We start from the raw sequence: 19,957 nt of genomic DNA, 5'->3' as shown, positions 1-19,957 counted from the left end.
GAGAGCAGGCCACCCCTCTCCCTCTCAGGACGGCCCCACTCAAAGCGGGGCTGCTGTCAGACACGCCCCGCAGGAGCCTGGCCCAGTCCATCTCCAGACGGCACTACAAGGCTCCAAGGCGCTTTCTGGAACAACAGCAGGTGTGCAACACAGAATGCCAACGAAGAACATGAAATGGACATAACAGCACTGAGTGATTGTTTCTTTTTATGTACACCAGTGAGTTTTTTAACAACCGAGCTGTGACCCGGGCAACTCAGGACATGAATTTTTTTCAAATGATTTTAGGTTAGATTAAGATCCAATGGGTGTTTTGCACCTGACCCTGTGGTTCAGAAAAATTCAATTCCTGGTACTGAACCTTGCAGAGATGAAGGAGATCCACTTCAGGTCACTATCACAAAGTTTTATGTACCTAAAGGTTTGGCCCACACGCCAAGGCCCACAACACAACATGAGCCTTACTTGGCTCAGCAAACGTGAAGTGTGATTTAAAAAAGACAATCCTCCTGATGGCTAGTTTTTCAGCAATTTGTTTTCAAACAAGCAACTTGAGTTTTTGGCTGGTCTAGAGTTCATTAATTAACCCAACAGCAACGCTCAACATCTAAATTGTAAGTATTAATCCAATTTAGAGACAGCCAAATCTTCTCTTTCTTGGGATACTGCTATCAAACCAAATTGGTAACTGGGAAATCTCTCTTCACGACAAAAAGACAAAGTCAGAAAGCTCAGCACCTTCCCTAAAGAATGGTAATAACGCCTTGGTTTTATCAGTTATGAAGAGAAAGTATTTCGCCTTTTCTAGCATTTCTCAGAATGAGAGAGAATCTGAATCAATACGAGTCACGTGTTCAGCCTTCCTCCACATTTCCTTTAAAGCCCATTCAAGTGGGAAGCTCTTTCAGCAAAACAAGACCATCAGGAAATTCTTCTTGTTCTCAAATGCTCATTATAATCCCTGAAACACTGACAGTGATGCCGAATGCTCTCAGAGCAGACCAGAGACGTAAAAAGCACCATAAAATCAAGAGGTGGACTACAGAAATCTGGCAAAGGGTCCGAGAGTTCCAGAGAATGACGAACAAGTCGGTTATCTCAGACGAGGCCCGTACAATCTCGGAGACACCATGAACAGAAGCCAGGAGCGTGTTTGTATAATCAACACGCCTGGGGATTTTACAAAGACAGCTCCAACACTGCTGACCACAGACGCAGAGGGCTGAGGACACAGAGCGATGGGAAAGCAAAGCTCTCAGGCGCTTTGCGCGGCAGCTGCGACGTTCAGGGCCCAACGAGCAAGCATTTAACGACAGCAGGCTAATAAGGATCGAGAGCTTGACAACCTACACATTTATTCATGTATTTTTAAACACCCACCTGCCCCATCCCCTTAAATCCTAAAATAAACCACAACTCTGTTCCAGAACAAATCACTACTCACTCTAACCGAGTGGTTGCTGGAAAGCCTTAGTCAAATTTCAGTCAAAGACAGCTAGAGAGAACTTCTCTCAGGAACAGGACAATTAGGACTCCACCCAGACTTAAGAATAATTTCAAGCTTCCACTTAAAGTGCAGACATGCCAATCAGACAGGAGAGATGCAAGTTGAGTAGACCTTGATTTAATATAAACATTTTACTTCCCTAACTTGTACAAATCTCATGTTGACACTCTCAACACTGTCATTCCACCAAAGCAAGCTCTACACAGTTCACTGGACTCTCTTCTCCATCGTCACGCCACCAAGAGGCCCCCACAGTGCGTATTTCTGAGTTTCCTCCTAGCCCCTGATTCCCACCCGCCATCCTCCAGCTAGAGGCATCCCAGCTCCTGACCTGGGATGAGGTCCTGCATTTAGCCAAACACAATTCAAAGTGATCTTCGACTGCCATGAAGAGGTTCTGGAACGCCATGGCTGCCCGGTTGAGGAAGCGCTCCAGGAGAAGTTGCTACGGAAATAAAAGTTAGTACCTGTAATAAATTCCAGACTCAGTAGCACAAGGTAACCTTGGATATTTCTCCTAAACTAAGAGCCTGCAGATGCCGGGGAGGGAGGGTAGAGAGAGGAGTCCAAGCGAGCATGAGCGCTGGTATCTTACTCATTAATATTGGCTTAGCAACACAACGGTCCATTCTGCAAAAGAACCGTTCAGGGCACTAGGAACCACCTCCGTTGCTGGTAGACAAAGGCTACTTCCCAGCAGCAATTTTTTTTTTTTTGCTGAGGAAGTCTCTCCCTGAGCTAACACCTGTTGCGAATCTTCCTCTTTTTTCGCTTGAGGAAGATTGTCCCTGAGCTAACATCTGTGCCAATCTTCCTATTCTGTATGCGGGTAGCTGCCCCAGCATGGCTGACAGAGTGGTGTAGGTCCATGCCCAGGATCCGAACCCGCAAACCTGGGCCGCCGAAGCAGAGCAGGCCGGACTTAACCAGGCCGGACTTAACCACTATGCCACGGGGCCAGCCCCAGCAGCAATTTCTGACACGTACAAAGTTCCCAGGACTTCTAGGTTCTATTTTCAAAAGAATCTCACACAAAGAGTCCAACGCTCATCATAAAATAAAGGCGGAAAGAAAAAAAGTCGATGCAGACCAGGAGCCAGTCTCCATACCTTGTTGGGCTGCAGGCAGCAGGAGACGCAGTGCTCGTACGCGCTGCAGCAGCCACTGGACAAGCAGCCGTCGCAGCAGTACTGCTTGGTGCTGGGGACGTGGACATTACAGCAGCCATTCACCAGCAAATGCTTCCTTTCACACACGTACCCTGCAAGTCAGAGACGGACCTGAGCATAACACCAGCAGCCCCCCGCCTCCCCACCGGGCGATCACGAAGCAGCAAGGCTGGTAAACACGCAAAGAACACGGAGACAGAACCTGGAGCCTAGGGCAGCCTAAGCTCCAAAGAGCCAGGATTCAGACACACTGTCATTAGGGCTTGCTCCCACGTGTGGGAGTTTAAGGAAACAGAGTCCCATATAGACACATCCTAATCCACCTAAAATGAACCATCAGTCTGCCGTCCTATACTTGATTCAATCATCACGCCAAGTCACACCTATGTTCTCCTGTTCTAACCGATGCAAGCCATTCTTTCATGTATGCCTGAAGAAAACTGTCATTCTTTTTCAAGCAAAAATCTGAAAATAGGGAAAACCAAGGCATTCAGTCCCGAAAGTGAGATCTTTCTAAATAAAAAAACAAAACCCCACTCTGTACAATATCTTTTAAATGTTTGCCATTTATTTAGTAGTTTGGAGGATTTGTTAAACAGAAGTAGTCACACCAAACCTTTCTAAATTGATTTAGGCTGTTTGTAAATATATATGCCAGGGATTCAATTACCCCTCAGCATTAGGGAATGTGAGTTCTCTAATACCCAAGGAAGAAAAATTCTCCTAATTCCCTCCATTCCTCATAAATCCCATCGTCTATACATACACACTCCCTCCAGCCCACTCAATCCAGGCTCAACTTTAAGGAAGGAATCTCCTTACAAAAGCTAATTTATCATTCAGACTTTCTAAATACACATTTCTGTACATTCTTCTGGGAGTGGGACAGAAAAATGCAGGAATAATTGCATGAGGGACACCAGTTGGCCCTTGGGAAACTCCCAGGTGCAGGCACAAGCTCACAGGTGCACACACACGGGTCCACAGGTGTATGCCCAGGCCCACAGGTGCAGAGCAGCTGTTCCTAGCCTCATTCCATTCCAAATGCCCCAGCTCCTTAATCCCCAGGGAATAAGACTTGGTGAAGTCTGAGGTTGTTTTCAGAAACTACTCTGGAAAACAAAGTCTGTGCAAAAGCAGGAGGCACCAGTAAAATAACAATGGAAGAGACTGAAAGGGCCCTCACTTAACACCTGGAAAACTGAGGCCTCGAAAGAACCAGCTCCCAGTCACCTGGGAACTGGTGCTTCTTGTTGTTGTTTTAACCATGCCAATCTGTCTTCTAAATTAAGAGAGGACGGTTCTGATGCCACAGTAAATGTTTCTGGGATTCTTCCTAACTATTCTAACTCATCTTCCTCACAGGGATTATAAATAAACACACATACAAAATCAAATAAGCCAGCATGTTTCTCAAAATTCTGCCCAAATACATAGCAGCCTTATCACCTCTGTGTCAGGAAGATGTAAAATACAAGGTGACCTAAACTCCACTTGCTGAAATTCTCTTTCTGCCCTTTTCCCTTTTCTACAAGTCAGCATCTCAGGCCGCCTTTTTCTCCCTGGTGCGAACTGCCAATGTTTAGTCTTGGAACCACAGGTCTTTCTAATTTCTGGTCAAAGAAAGCTCATCAAGAGTCCTCCTTTTGCATCATAAATCTACTCGTGCAAACGTCATTTCCAACAAGGACTCCTGTACGATCACAACCTCAGAGTGTGTTGCTATTGGCTGGGAAATTAATTTCTAACCTTTGAAAAGTTTATAATTCTGATTGGTTGTCTTACTTAATAACAGGTTACCCTGGCAATATCTGTGGTGGTAGTTGCTTGCTAAAAGGCATAAATTCCTGCAATCACTGCTTATCTCTGCTCCCACATTCACGGAGGTCAAATAAAATCAATGGCTCTTGGGTTTTTATTGATTGATTCTTGGAACTTTTTACTTAAGAAGTCTGAGAGTCTCTGTCTCACTTGAATTAATCAGACGAAAACTATTCTTTTGCTAGTTATAACAAATTGTCATTCATACCTAATATTACATATTAAAGTCAAGGCATAAGACTACACATCTGAGTGTCATACAAACAAGACAGTCTATAAGAAAAAAAAGCACTGAATTCCAATTCAGTCCCAGCCCTGGGTGTGCCCACTGACTAGCTGTGCCATCTTGTGCCTTTGCCAAACTTTACTCTGTTAAAAAAAAAAAAAACAAAAAAACAGGTTATTTGCAATATTATTCGCTTCTTCAATGTGATCTTAAAGACAGAGCTTGGCACAGGCATCACTGCTCAGTTGTCAGCACATTTTTGTGCAAAATTTTCCAGCTCTTCTACCCTCGGTGGGGGGTTTTCCTGATTCCTTCCTTTAATGCCAAATAATCTCATTCGGTCTGATGCCTTTGAGATCTTTTTGGGAAATTTTTGTTTTTTTATTTTGATGGGAATGCAAATTTTTTTTTTTTTGAGGTTGGTTGGTTTGAGGTTGATTGTTGGTTTGTTGGCCCTGAGCTAACATCTGTTGGCAATCTTCCTCTTTTTCTCTTTTCCCCCCAAAGCCCCAGTAGATAGTTGTATATCCTAGTTGTAGATCCTTCTAGTTCTTCTATGTGGGATGCCACCTCAGCATGGCTTGATGAGTGTTGAGTAGGTCCATGCCCAGGATTGGGCCGTCAAAGCAGAGCGTGCGAACTTAACCACTACACCACCAGGCCGGCCCCTGGAACGCAAACTTTTAAAAAAAAAAAAACAATAACGCACTGTAGTTTTCATTTTAAAGACAGCATGTGTCTTCATTTTGTTCAGCTTGAAGATTCTAATTCAAGGTTACCTGTGTGAACTTCAGTATTGTCATGTTCATAATCCATTTGTTCTGAGACTCTTTGAAACAGAGTAAAACTTTCTCTTGCAACCAAACCAACCAACCAGGTTATCTGCAAACTACCAGGTAAAAAAATAAAAAATAACGTGTAAAACAATCAGGGAACTCTGAACACTGTTCGGGTAGTTAACATTAAGGAGAAGTGTTACTTTTTTGGTGTGATAATGGCACCCTGTTTATGGTTTATAAAAGTCCTTGCCATTTTAGGCAAGTGCCTTAACCTTCTGGTGCCTATGTCTTCACCTGTAAAGTGACAACAGCAAGATCTACCCTTCATAGGACTGCTGCGAAACTCAAATGAGATATCCAAGGAGAGCTCCTGGCCCAGCGCCCAGCACGCAGGAAGAGCTCCACTAACGCAGGCCGAGCATGAGTGGGGCCCCTCTTTGGGGAGACTGAGGTGAAGCGGCAGAGCTCTAGCAGTTGTCTAAGCCACCCACCTCCCCAGCGCAGGAACCACCTTTCTCACAGACTGAAAGGAAGCGAGGAAACTCGGGGAGAAAGCAGCAAAACAAGCAGACCGACGTTTGAACGGTAAGAGTAACGCATTTTGAATCGGTTTACAGTTCATTTGAGATGATCTCATCAGTCCGTCAGTCGACAAGTGCATTTCCTAAGTGTCAACACTACGTGACAGTATTCAGGTCACCAAGGAGGAAAACTCTTACCCTATAGAGTTCACCATCCTGATGAGAAGACAAGACTGGCAAGACCTGAAAATACTGGGGCTGGGAAGAGGCTGGCAGGAAGGGGCCCAGGGGCTGACACACGATAAAATGCCTGAACCATAAGCTACAGGCACAAGGAACTTCAGAGTCAGAATTATCAAACCAACTGCTCTGACTTTGAAGGGATCTGATAACTGAGGTATGAAAGACAAAGAAGATGTGAGAAATGTTAGAAATGAGTAAGAAGGGGAAAGCCACTGTACAAAATCCCCACTAAAAAACCCTGCGCGTGGCCACACAGGAGTATTTCAGTGACCGCGGGAGAGGGGGCAGCCAGCCTCACCTAGCTCGTCGGTGATGAGGTGCTTCCCTTGAATGGAGTTCCGGCACTGGTTGCTGGGCCGGCTGCTGTTGCCCAGGTTGAACTGCACTTTCCACGGAATGGGCTGATCGTGGTCTTGAACCTGGAGGAGATTCCGATCTCTCACTGCCCTCTCCTCCTACAAAGAGACCATAAATGAGAAGGTTAATGTACCGTTTCTTGCACTTTCACCCAATTTCTCACAAAAACTACAGTAACAGGACAGAAACAATGTAAAAAAGCTTGTACAACAGGAAGCTGCACTCCCCTGGTAGGAGCAAAGTCTGAGCCAAAGTTATAAAATAAAATGCAAAATAACCTGTAGGAAAAAGTAATAAATTAGGGCTATGCTTCAAAACTGATATGCTTACACAAATGGCCCCTAGATTACGCGCACATTATACATGTGCGTGAAAGTGTTAATTTTGTGGAAAAATTTGGAGGGAAAAAGTTTTGAACTTTTTCTTTCTGATGGCAAATCATTTATTTTTTTATATTAAAACCAGTACATTGTGGAATAGAATGTAAAATTTGAATACACTTTTAAAATAGAAGGGGAAATTTCAAATCAAATTTGCAGCTGTCACTTCAGACACTACCCAGATACATCCAGAGCACAAGGTCACTTTCATTTCCAGTTACGAGTACTTCGGTGGTAGACTTATGGGAATACTGAATTAGGAGACTGATTTTAGGGAAAAGAAAAAGCAGGTCAACTTGAAAACTTCTATGAAAAAATACTAAGTATGTAACCTTTACAATATACCTTTCTTTACAAAAGACATCCTTGCCAGCCAGCCCTTCACCTGGACACGCAAAGTGGAGAGCTGCTCTAGAGGCAGGAGGTTAGACCCTTTCTCCTAGCCTCCAAGTCGAGCTTTCAAACTGCCTTTCCTGTACTATTAAAGAAACTAAGGAGGAAGAGGCCGGAGCACCAGGAAACAAGCCAGGCACAAGACAGCCATCTTCTGAACCCAACCTATTGTCGAAAACAAAACAATTACAAAAGACTCCCTCCCAAACGCTTTTTATATACTTGAAACACTCTACCATTTTAATAGAGTTCTGTGGCTTTTACCATTAAGAATGATCTGTCATTTGTCACTGTTTGAGCAAAAGGGACTAACTTTGAAAGTTTGATGGCAAAGGTTATATATACTTTAATGGGAAAGATCTTTCAAGTTACTAAGATTTCTTTAAGAAAGTAATCTGGGAGGAGCTATTAATATTTAAAACATACATATCCACATACACTTTGGCACAGCAAACACATTTTTTTTGGTAAGGAAGACTGTCCCTGAGCTAACATTGGTGCCAGTCTTCCTGTATTTTGTATGTGGGACACCGCCACAGCATGACTTGATGAGCGGTGTGTAGGTCCGTGTGCAGGATCCAAACCCCAGGCCGCCAAAGGGGAGCATGCGAACTTAACCACTATGCCACCAGGCTGGTGCCAGCAAACACATTTTTGAGGCCTATCCCATAGCAAGTACCTGGTGTGAGGACGCACCAGGAAGTTTACTACAGCACTGTTTACATGGTAGAAAAAACCCTGGAAACCCAACAACAGAAAAACGATGGAATATACATAGGTATAGCTATGGCTATTATAGCTATGGCTCTTACAGAAAACCCTCAACACGACTGTTACGTATTTATCTAGCGTAGTGGTTCTTAAGCCTGACTTGCACATCAGATTACGTAGGGGCCTTAAAACAAATTCTGATTCCTGAGCCTGACTCCAGACTGAGTAAAACTCTGTGGATGGGACCTGGGAGTCAATATTTTAAAGCACCCAGATGATTTTAAGACACAGACAGGGTTGTAGACCACTGGATGTCCATAGTATATTATTAAGTTAAAAAAGCAAGTTACAAAATAACATGCATATTATCACACATTATATTATGATAATAAGTATAATAAATACACATGCAGGTTTGTAAGAGCTGAGATAAAGTCATGAAAATATATACTATAGACTATTAAATGGAAAGGACATAGGTGATTATTAATATCTTTTATCATTTTTGGAATATTTTCATTTTTAATTTAAAATAAAATGATAAAAACATTATTAAAAACATGCTTATCATTAACAATAGGAGATGCTAAGTGAGGAATCTCTGGAAACTCTACACTATGCTTGAAACTTTTCTGTAAATCTATAATTATGCCAAAATAAAAAGTTTATTTAAAAAAATGATTGCCAACATTAAAGACAAAACTTACCCATGATCCCACGACTTAAATAAAGCTATATCTATTTCTGCATACTAACTTTTAGCCTTTGATCCCAGCATTTACACTACAAATTAGAATACTTTGCATTCAGCTCTTCCTGACACTAATTGGATGGTAAACCATGCAAGCACTTACATTATCTTGATAATCGCATTTTCAAGGCTGTATAACAATCCATCGTGTTGATGTGCCATAATTTAGTAAACACATCCTCTACAGATCAGCATTTAAGCCCATCCCAGGTTTTTGTTATCATATACAGCACTGTGATAAAAATGTAGAGCATTTGTTTATGCTCTTGAATAACTGGTAGTAGCCATTATTATTAGAAGTAGAGCCAGTGCTATGAAGTGTCAAAAAACTTCCCCTAACTTCTATCTACCATTTGCAGTATTACCAGCATTTACATAACCGTGCTCACGTTCCCACCACCGCACCAGTACTGGATTTTGTTCTTTAATTTACCAAGCCCTAATTTACTAAATTACTAAAGCCCTTCAAGGTGGCTTTAATTTCTATTCTGCCCCCCTTTTGTTTCTTTTAAAGGAAAGAACTGGCACTAGCAGGAACAGGATGGGTTACACAAAAACAACATCTGAATTCCTTGGTTGGTACGGAAGCCCTGGGAATATGGACAAATCACTGAGGTGTACACTGCTTAACTACCTGTAAATCCACTCCTCCGCTCTGCTGGGGTCACGTCAGTTAACTGCACAATCAAGCCATGTGCAAACTACACTGAGCTGCAAATGCCACCCTAGATAAACTGGTAGCCATAAAGACTATTAAGAGGCTGGTCACAGTAGGGTAAACTGGATCTCACGACAAGGTTGAAAGTGCTCTTAACATTACTCTCAAACTATTCTGTTATTCTTCCTCAAAGAAAACAACAGCTCATGGACAAGTGCATCCCAGAGGGGCCTCCTCCACATAACTATGCTCCTAGTAAACAGGAAGGCCATTCTCCCAGCTGGAACTTGCTTTCAAACACGAGTATTCAAGACCTTGCCACAAGGAATGGGTAATCTTCTTTTGATTGGACAAGAGGGGCTGGCCCAGTGGCGTAGCGGTTAGTTTGCGCGCTCCCCTTTGGCAGCCCAGGGTTCACAGGTTCAGAACCCCAGGCACGGACCTATGTACCGCTCACCAAACCATGCTGTGGCAGGCGTCCCACATTAAAAAAAAAAGAAAAAAAAAAAAAATAGGAAGATGGGCACAGGTGTTAGCTCAGGGCCAATCTTCCTCAGCAAAAGAAAAAAGAAAAAAGAAACAAGATTGTACAAGAGATTGTGTAAGACACAACGGCCAATGTAATGAAGGAGCACACATTCGCTTTTCTGAAGGTCCAGTCTCGCAAAGGGTGTGATGAGGGGGACCGAGGGGTTCCTTCATTGGACGGGTGGTTTTAAACCTTTCCCAAACTGTTCCACTGACCTATTAGGTTGTCTCAATTTTAAGCTTCCTTTATACATATCTTTTTCATTCAAGATTCATTCAAAGGTATGGAGCTCTTACAATGCGTTAAGGAAATAGAGACAAAGCAGTCAGGATCTCGATTCTCAAACAGCCTCCAGGGCAGCTGGTAAACAGGCAGCACAGAAACCAGAACAACCACCCACGCCAGACGTCCACACGGGGTACACCGGGGTACAACGAAGAGAACGGGGACAAAAAGGAGGGAGAAGATACACGAGAACTTTCTTCACCAACTGTAAGCAGCTACAGAAATGTTTCTATTACTAATGTTATGTTACTTAACCTCTGATTTAAAAATGGGTATTTTAATAACTGTCCTGTCTATTTTTCAGGGGTTATCATAAGGGTCAAATGAGATAAATGTCCCATGTAGTAAAGCACTTAAACATAAGGCATCATCATTAAAAGATTTGCTTACGGTTCTCAAAAAAGAAAAGAAAACACAAGGGGATAAAGGCAGAGGGCATCCCGAATGTCTAACACCTGGGGAATGGCTAAACGCAGCCTGATTATGGAAAATTTTAGTTATTAGAAAATGTACCTACAAAGAGCTTTTAAAGATGGGGAAAATGGGCACATGTTAAGTGAAGAAACAGTATGCCCCAATTATATTTTTAAAAAGTGAAAAATGAAGGAAGAAAATACGCCCACGTCATCAGTGAATCCCTCCGGCTGGTGAGATGACGGGTAATTCTTTTCTTCCTCTACCATGTGCAGCACTTTACGAACTTTCTGGAAAATATATGTACCTTGGGGATCAGTGAAAAACAAAACAACAGATCAGCAACTCCTACGATTTATTTATTACACTTTACTTTAGACAGTACCTAACCTAGCACCAATTTACCTACTTAATTACTTTAAAGCTGAAGACATTATGTTTTCAAGGAGTTACATAAATAGCCCTGAGACTTTCAGGAACTGCACCTCTAGAGCAAGTATGAGAACATTTATTTACATGAGAGGACCTCTAAGGACCTTCTGACTCCAAGACTGGGATTTCCTCCATCTCAGCTCAAACGCCCCACACAGAGGGCCCACCTTGCTGCTCTATCACGGCATCTTGTTTTGTTTTCTTTATATCACACATCATTATCTGAAAGAATTTTGCTCATTTGCCATCTCTCCCCCTCACCGCCCAGCAGAATACAGGCTCCTGGAGAGTAAGGTCTCCCCTGCTTTGCCCCCCATGGTATCTCCATCATCGAGCACACAGTGCCTAGCCCAGTTGGTGTTCACTAAACATTTGTTAAATTAACGTGCCCAAGTCACCTGGCACCCACTCCTCTCCCCCAATGGCATCCCCACCATTGTCACTAATTTCTCCTGTGCTCCCATCTCTACAATTTAAACTATCCCCCAAAGCATTAATTAACATGAAAACCAAAGAAAAGAGGAATTCAAAGCAGTAGAGAATAATCAACTATTCTCTAGGCCACATCTGCTTCATGAGTTCATAGTCTCACTGAAGCAAAGCTAAGGATCACACGGAGCTCTGAGGTTTTTCACAGCCTCTGCTCAATTAATCCCAACCCCCCCCAGCCCAGCACAGTCCATATCACATCTCCATTTGACAGACGAAGAACCTGATGCTAGCCAAAACGAAGTGAACTCGCCTCAAGTCACACAGCTCTTGAGCGGCAGACGACCAAACCTGCAGCAGAGAGCAGATCAGGAACAGCAAATTCAAATGCACCCAGGAGAGCATCCAGCAGGACGGGCTCCCCGATTCTGGTTCCAGGGGCCCTGTATACTCTTAAAAATTACTGACGACCTCAATATGTGGGTTATGAGGGATATGGCTGTTGATACTTGTCATATTGGCAATTAAAACACAAATTCTTAAAACACTTATTTTAAATAAACTATTCATTCATTTAAAAATAACAATAACAGGGCTGGCCCCGTGGCTTAGCGGTTAAGTGCGCGCGCTCCGCTGCTGGTGGCCCGGGTTCGGATCCCAGGGGCGCACCGACGCACCACTTCTCCGGCCATACTGAGACCGCGTCCCACATACAGCAACTAGAAGGATGTGCAACTATGACATACAGCTATCTACTGGGGCATTGGGAAAAAAAAAAAGGAGGAGGATTGGCAATAGATGTTAGCTCAGAGCCGGTCTTCCTCAGCAAAAAGAGGATTAGCATGGATGTTAGCTCAGGGCTAATCTTCCTCACACAAAAAAAAAAAGAAGAAGATAAAAATAACAATAATGAACCCATTAGATGTCAACAGTTTTTTTTAAAAAAAAAATGCTTTTCAAAACGAAAGAAGACATTTAGAGAAAAGAGAAAATGTTTTTACATTTCTGCAAATCTTTTTAATGTCTGGCTTAATGGAAGACAGCTGGATGCTCACATCTCCCCCTGCATTCAATCTATTACCATATGTTGTTTGGGCTGAAGCATACGAAGAAAATCTACCTCATAGAGATATGTGGTTGGAAATGGGAGGAGTATTTTAATGGCTTCTCCAGATAATTACGGACAACCTTCTCTGATACTACATCAAAACTCGACAAGTGTGGTTTCTTAAAAGTTCATTGCAAATGGTGCAGCCACCTTGGAAAACAGTCTGGCAGTTTCGCAAAAAGCTCAACAGTTACCATGTGACCCATGAATTCCACTCCTAGGACCATACCCAACAGAACTGAAAGCATATGTCCAAACAAAACCTTGTACACCAACGTCCACGGCAGCACTATTCACAATGGCCAAAAGGTGAAAACAAGCCAAGTGCCCATCAACTGATGAATGGATAAACAGAATGTGCGAGATGCATACGATAGAAGATTACATATTCAGACATAAAATGCTACAACATGGATGAACCTTGCAAACACTGGCTTCTCACTGCAAGAAGCCAGACACAGAAGACCACATACTGTACGATTCCATTTATACGAAATGTCCAGAACAGGCAAATCCATAGAGACAGAAAGGTGACTAGCGGTTGCCAGAGGCTGATGGGCAGGGAAAGGGAAGTTATAGTTCAAGTGTTTGTCTCAGTGTTTCTTGGGCTGTGGAGGAAGCAGACCCACAGAACTCTACAAAACAAACACTTGGTCAACAGTTTCAGGGAATTCACAATCATCTCCTCCCCTGATTATGGTCACAGGTCACTGGTTTTTTAAAAAGACACACTATAACAAAAAAAAATTGGACAAGGTGCACTGGAGTACTTAAAAGGTGGATGTAGGGAAGGGCACAGACTAAATAGCATCCGAAGTCAAGATACGGAAAATCAGTGCGCGTGCCAGACGGAGAAGAAAGGAAAAGTCATCCCAATTAAAAAGATTCCAATTAAAGAGACTCACTTGTTTGTTCAACCAATATTTGACTGTCCATGAAGTGCGTGGCAGTGTTCTAGGGGCTGGGATTCTATGAACAACACAAAGGTCCCTGTTCTCAAGAAAATTACATTCTAGAAGAGAGAGTGAGGGGGCAGATAACAAGGAAATGAACAAGAAATGCTTAGTGATTCCTACCATGAAGGAAATAAAGCAGGTCTATGGGCAAGAAACTAAAGTCATTTAGATTGGGTCACCCAGTGTGGCCTGAGGCAGTAACAGCCTGACCTGAACTGACCAAAAAGACACACCATGCAGAGCCCCTGGCATGAGTCTGGAGTTTCATCGAGTGCAACAGGAACGCAAAGAAGCACTATACACGGGGCAGTGCTGTGACTGACTCTGTAAAGATTATCACCCCTGCTGCTGGGAAGAGAACTGACTGTAGCACAAGAAAGGAAGCAGAGACCTGTTGGTGAGCTACTGCAGTGGTCCAGACAAGAGAGGAAGGCAGCCCGACCTAGGGTGGCAGCAGTGACAATCAGGGAAATGAACAGGTTCAGGATACATCCTGGAGGCACAGGCAATGCTCTGGATGTGGGGAGTGAGAAAGAAAAGCAGGAAGCATCTGTGGCTTGACCACCTGGTGAACAGTAATGCCACCCAGAGAGCCTGAAGACTAGGAAGTGTTGGTGGTAGAGAAACAACAGCTCCGTCTTGGCCAAGTTTGAGAAGCCTACAACACATTCAAAAAAGGAGGTCAAGTATGCAATTGGATGTAAGAATTCAGGGTTTTCTGGACAGATCTGGCCTAGAGTTATCAAGTGGGATCTCAAGAGCATACAGCTGGTATTTGAACCTGCTAGCGCCAGAGATCACGTGGGTCAGGTAGGGAGGAAGGCAGAGGTCTGACTCCCAGCTCACTACAACACTCAGAGATACACCAGATAGAGAAGGGACAACACAGGACCACGTGAAGGTGCCTGTGAGGTGGCAGAAAACAAAAGTCACTGAAGCGCTCAGTTCACATGAACGTCACCCACACATCCTGGTCAACAAAAGAGGCTTACAGCACTCAGCCTCTCTGTTTGCCTGAGGTCAGAGGAGGATACAGTTCCCTGTCTTCCCTTTTCACAGCTCCCCCACCAATCCGATAAAACTAGGGTGACCATATAGTTTATTTCCTATTCATTACACGTATTTTTTACGAACTTGGCCCTTGACAGCGAAAAGGGGAGCTTTTAATAACCACATCAGAACAATGGCATAAACCAAGATGGTCCCCGGTACACCCTAGGGTATGCTCACCCTTTCTAAAAACCCAAATGCTCAAACTGGACTTCTAACCAAACTTACTGATGCTCTGGGTGACATTTCCCACCAACGCACCCTGCTTTTTCTCCCAGAAATTCTCACCTGGAAGAAAAGCTAAGGGGGCGGGGAGGCGAAAATTCCACCCAACCACATTACGCACAGAAAGGGCACCTTGTGGGTCCTCCTGGGTCTCCCTGGCGGACCACTGAGCCACTAAATTAAACGGAAGCCAAGCACACCGGCGCTGGCCCCGCCACCTCTGCCTCTCCGAGTCTCGGTTTCCCCCGCTGAAACTGGGGGCCACCACCCCCCAGGACTGCGGCGAGGATCAAGTCAGACAGGCACATCCCTCTTGGCACTGGACCGGCAGGTGGAAAGCTGGTGGGCGGCTACAGATGTAACCGCAGCCACAGGGTAAGGACCCAGAGCCCCGGGTTCGAGTCCCGGCTCTGCCCGCACCGAGCAGCGCCTTCCCGCCCAGGTCCCCTCGCCCGTCCTCAGTCCGGGACAGCCGTGCCCTCCTCTCCGGACACGCGGGCGGCGCGGCTGCGGAGGCAGCTCCCCCACCCGGGCGGGCGGGCGGACGGACTGACGGACGGACGGACGGCACTGACCTGCTTGAAGGTGCTGCTGAGGAAGTAGACGAGCGAGAGCCCGAAGACCAGGGCGAGCACCCACCTCTTCCGCAGCAGCCGGCGCCACACCATGGCCGCCAGGTTCACCATGCCGGCGCGCACGCGGGGCGCGGCGGCCGGGGCGCGGAGCGGGGCAGGCCCGGGGCCCGGGCGGCATGGCCCCTACGCGGCCGGCAGCCCCATCGATCGCGGCGGCCACCGGCCCCGCGGCCCCCGGCCCAGCCCGCTCCCGGCAGCCACCCCGCGCCGCCCCACGTGACCCCGCCCCACGCCCCCGCCTCCACGCCTCTCGCGGCACCAGCCGGCCTCGCCCCGCCTCCTGCCATTGGTCCCTGCGGAGCGGCGGCTCCCTATTGGCTGAACCCCGGGAAGGGGGCGGGCAATCGCGTGCGTGCGGCCGGAGCGGCTGTGCCCGGGTCTTAGCGCCGGGCCTCGCAACCTGAGAAAGAACCCAAGGAGAGGCCGGAAGCTCTCGGAAGTCAGGTGCTCCCCGGGCCGCGCGAGTGATTGGCTTGGAAGGACGTGAATGATGCCGCTGTGATTGCTGAATTGTCTGGGCAGGTAAAAAGCGAACGCGACTTTTCCCCCCCACAGGATGGTCAGTGTAGTCTTCTGCCCTTGCATTCTCAGTGCGTTTTGCGCTGCATGTTGGTTGCAGGAATGAAGAATGCTCGCGGCATTGTATCCGAAGTGCACCTGCCTGCTTCCATTGCAAGGAACGCAGGAGATGCTTTCTTGCATGCATTTCGGTGCAGTCCTGTAACGGCCCGGGGGCGCAACTTAAAACATCGCATCCATTGGCAAGTCTGGGTGTCATCCTTCATAGGGATGTAGTGTAGTGGAGAAGGTTAAAAGGCGTTTCATCCAGTCGTTCAGATGCATCCCACGTACTAAAATTTATTCCAGAATTCGATGTTGGAATAATTATGCATGGCCTGCTTCCAAAAGAGAATCTGAAGCCCCTTCGAAAGCAAGCATCTGACAGTAGAATCTTGGGTATTTCGTTTCGGAGGCTGTGTCAAATTTGTGGATGGAAACTTGGGATACTGTGTTTCATTTTCCCCAAGGATTTGCAGGTGATGGGAGATCATTGGGAGGGGGGCATTAAGCTGAGATTGCAAGTTCTTGAAAAAATATGTGATGAGCTTTCCTTCATATATAAAGATGGTTTTACTGACTCATTGCTTAGGTGATTTTCCAAAAGAGAAAGGAGGCTTCGCTGATGGGTTGTCTCTCTAATCAGCGGCCCTGATATTACCACTGCTGCTCCCTGGAGAAGGCTGGTCAAGATTAAGAAGTCATTCAACATTCAACAGCCAATTATGGTGCCCTGAACTAAGAGGCAGATACCATCTTTGGTCCTGGTACAAAAAAATATTCAAGGAGGCTAAACCTATTCATGGAAAGTCTATGGCCTTGATTTCTTCTCCAGGGCAAAAGGTCAGGAAGGGAGCAAGAGATATAAAAAAAGGTAACTGAGAGACCCATGTGTTACTCATTGATTAAATACATTTGAGTGCTACTCTGTGCCAGGCAGTGTTCTAGATGCCGAGGTAGAGGGGCGAACCAGACAGACAGCATCTCTGCTTTTGTGGTATTTACATTCTAATGGGGGACAGATCATAAATAAATAAGCAAACTATAGAAATGATAAGTGCAAGGAAGAAAATAAAACAGGGGAATGTTATGGTAGATCAGGAGAGTGAGAGAAAGCCTCTGGGAGGAGGTGAAATTTTACCTGAAGGAGCTAGCCAAAAGGAAAAGCATTCCAGGGAGAGGGAACAGCAAGTTCAAAGGCCCTGAGGCAGGTTTGAGGAACAGAAAGGCCAGTGTGGCTGGAGGGGAGTCGTGTTAAAGGGAGAGTGGAGGGAAATGAGGTTGGAAACAGGTGAGCTACATCAGGCAGAACCTGGAGGCCATGAACAGAGCTCAGATTTTATTCTGATTGCAGTGGGAAGCCATTGGAGAGTCTAAAACATATTTTCTGTATTCCTCAATCAGGACTCAAAGTTTGACAATAGGACAAAATATGTTAAGATCATAACTACCCTCAGGAGTCCTAAAGAGGGATCAATGAGTGGCTAACCAGAGAAATGGAGCAGACAGAATCATACGCTTTATAGCTACCCATGATGGCCCAAGACTTAGTCTCGGATTCAGGACATTCTATGTAAGCGTTGTGTTCCAGGGTTGGGAGTCTCTGGTAAGCTCCTCTGACCCGTGCAGCCCTCCGGAGAGGAGAAGGAGGAGGCCTGCTCTCTCTGGGATCGACTGGTCACGTGCCCATCAGGAGCCCTGAAGGCCCACCTCCACTGTCGTCAACATGGAGTTCTGAAGTCCATGTGGCTCCTCACAGTGAGCAAGGTAACATGTCTCCATGAGAATTCACACCTTCATGACCGCTTTATTAAATGGGAAGGCTGGAAGGAAGCTGGGGGTTCGGCCACTCCACCCTCTCCCCTTTTACAGATGGGGAATCTGAGGCCACAGAGAGGTTGCTGATTTGTCCAGGGCCACACAGCAAGTTTGAGGGGCATCCATCCAGAATCCATGTCCCCTATCTGCCAGTCTGCTGCTCACTTCACCTCATCTAGCACCTCTTTGCTGCAGAGTTCTCTGCTTTCTCCTCTCACATGAGGACTCCCTCCACCTCTGGGTCTCAACATCCTCATCTGTGAAATGGGGTGATAACGCTTTCCTGATGGGATTGAATGTGGAATCGAGGGTTGCATGGCCTAAGATTGAAACATGGTTTGCAAAATGTCCGAGAGCTCTGGGGATGTGAGATGTGAGTAGTACTTGTTCGTGGTTACCATGGTAATCTGACAGGCAGTGGGAATGTGGGGAGACTCTGGCTCATGCCATGTGCTGGCTTGCAGGTCTTAAGGAAAATGCAGAGACGCCACAGCAGCAACACGGATAACATTCCACCTGAAAGGTAGGCCTCCTCTGGTGTCATTCCATCTGAGGGCTCTGGGCTCCGGGTGGTCAGGGGCCCCCAAAACTTGGCTGAATAATACCTGCCTCTCAGGGCCACTTGTTAGAAGAGCAGAGGAGCTCTGATTGGAAACTGCTTTGCACAGTGATGGCCTTATATTACTCAATGCATAACAGCTGGCTGTTGTTCTTAGGGTAACTCTCAAAGCCTGTGTGACTGGTGATCCCCTTGACTCGTATCAATGATTTACCCACGGGATTTTAATTTATAGAGGTGACTGAGTGACAACATGGAGAGGCTAATGCCACTGAAAGATTTTTATTACTCACATTTCCCGAGAGAAGGGGCATGCCACATCTCGCAGGGCCACATGGGGAAGCGCCAGGCCAGTCAGGAGGCAGAAAGGAGCAAGGAGAAAGCATAGGTCACAGCTTTTATTGTGTTTTCTCACAAAGCAAGGCAGGGCAGGGGAACCAGCTTCAGATGGGCTAGTTTGAATAACGTCAGGGCTCTGGGCTATAGGGGTGGTTTCTACTTGCCTGGTACCTGGCCTTGGGTGATCTGGGGCAGGGGAAATATTGGCTGGGTGGGTGAGAGTTAGGTAAAGGAGGTAGTTGGGGATATTGGCTCTGGATTGCAGGGAAGATGTGAACAAGTTTAGCCATTAGTTTGGCCCTATAATTAGTAGATGTCTAATAGACAAATACAGAATCTAAGAAAACACATGAGCTAGGATATCTACCTAGGTAAGCCCAAGAGAGTACATACCATGGGGACCTGGTCTCAGGTTGTGACAGTCTCCCAGCCCCAGACCCCCCACCATGCTGGCAGGTACATCCGAGGAGCAGACAGCCAAGCTTTTCCTCCCACACATCTTATTCTGGGTCCCCTGCAACCCTGAGGGTGGCCGCAAAATCACCGAGAGAATCCCCCAGTCCCAGCCTGGGGACTGAGTTTTCCATCAGGCCTGCCTGTTCTGCAGGGGAGAGCACTGGCCTTAAATCAGACGACCCTTGGCCAAAATCCCACTTAGCCCCTTCCCACCTGTGGTGCCTTTGGCAAACTCCTCCACCCCCAGGCCTCAGTTTGCCCATCAATACTGGCAGATAATAAAATTCAGGGTTGCTTATGAAAGAGTGAATTAGTGTGAAAATGCACAAACGCAGCATCCGGCGTATAAACAGCGAGCCTGTTGGAGCTCTTCTAGCCTCTGAAGACAGAATCGCTGTCTGCTTTCAAGGGAACCCTGAGATCTTTGGGGGCAGAGACCACACCAGAAAAACAGCAGCCACTGTGTATTGTGTGGTCACTCAGTGTCATCCTCACATTAACTTACTGAGATCAGGACTGTTTTTATCATCATTTTACAGATGTGGAAACTGAGGCTCAGAGAGGGGAAGTAAATTACATCAAGTCACACGGCCAGAAAGTAGTAGGGCTGAGATTCGGTCCCCAGTCCATTTGTGCCCCCCCCCCCCA

The 19,957-nt window shown here is 45.9% G+C and overlaps 2 protein-coding genes across 12 annotated transcripts in view; one reads left to right on the top strand and one right to left on the bottom strand.

The window, feature by feature from the left end:
- Positions 1 to 15,734, bottom strand: part of SPRING1 (SREBF pathway regulator in golgi 1) — a 28,610-nt gene extending 12,876 nt beyond the window's left edge. The window contains exons 1-4 of one of the 3 annotated variants that reach the window (XM_087424158.1): positions 15,584 to 15,731; positions 6,565 to 6,721; positions 2,617 to 2,768; positions 1,839 to 1,952 (exon numbers count right to left, since the gene is read on the bottom strand). In XM_087424158.1, the coding sequence (XP_087280284.1) occupies positions 1,839 to 1,952; positions 2,617 to 2,768; positions 6,565 to 6,721; positions 15,584 to 15,697 (537 nt within the window). In that variant the 5' untranslated portion in view covers positions 15,698 to 15,731. Of the gene's footprint in view, positions 1 to 1,838; positions 1,953 to 2,616; positions 2,769 to 6,564; positions 6,722 to 15,519 lie in introns of all 3 variants that reach the window. The other 2 variants (XM_004430126.3, XM_087424159.1) reach the window with 2 other exon arrangements.
- A 212-nt stretch (positions 15,735 to 15,946) lies between these two features.
- The window catches only part of RNFT2 (ring finger protein, transmembrane 2), a 67,610-nt gene continuing 63,599 nt past the window's right edge, over positions 15,947 to 19,957 (top strand). For 2 of the 9 annotated variants that reach the window (XM_087424152.1, XM_087424156.1), the window contains exons 1-4: positions 15,948 to 16,101; positions 16,199 to 17,011; positions 17,729 to 17,904; positions 18,420 to 18,478. In XM_087424152.1, the coding sequence (XP_087280278.1) occupies positions 17,881 to 17,904; positions 18,420 to 18,478 (83 nt within the window). In that variant the 5' untranslated portion in view covers positions 15,948 to 16,101; positions 16,199 to 17,011; positions 17,729 to 17,880. Of the gene's footprint in view, positions 16,102 to 16,198; positions 17,012 to 17,728; positions 17,905 to 18,419; positions 18,479 to 19,957 lie in introns of all 9 variants that reach the window. The other 7 variants (XM_087424150.1, XM_087424148.1, XM_087424149.1 and 4 more) reach the window with 7 other exon arrangements.

Source organism: Ceratotherium simum, chromosome 35, assembly GCF_057802395.1.
Source record: "Ceratotherium simum simum isolate JZ-2026a chromosome 35, ASM5780239v1, whole genome shotgun sequence".
NCBI classification, from domain to species: domain Eukaryota; kingdom Metazoa; phylum Chordata; class Mammalia; order Perissodactyla; family Rhinocerotidae; genus Ceratotherium; species Ceratotherium simum.
This window is presented reverse-complemented; position numbering and strand designations above follow the sequence as displayed.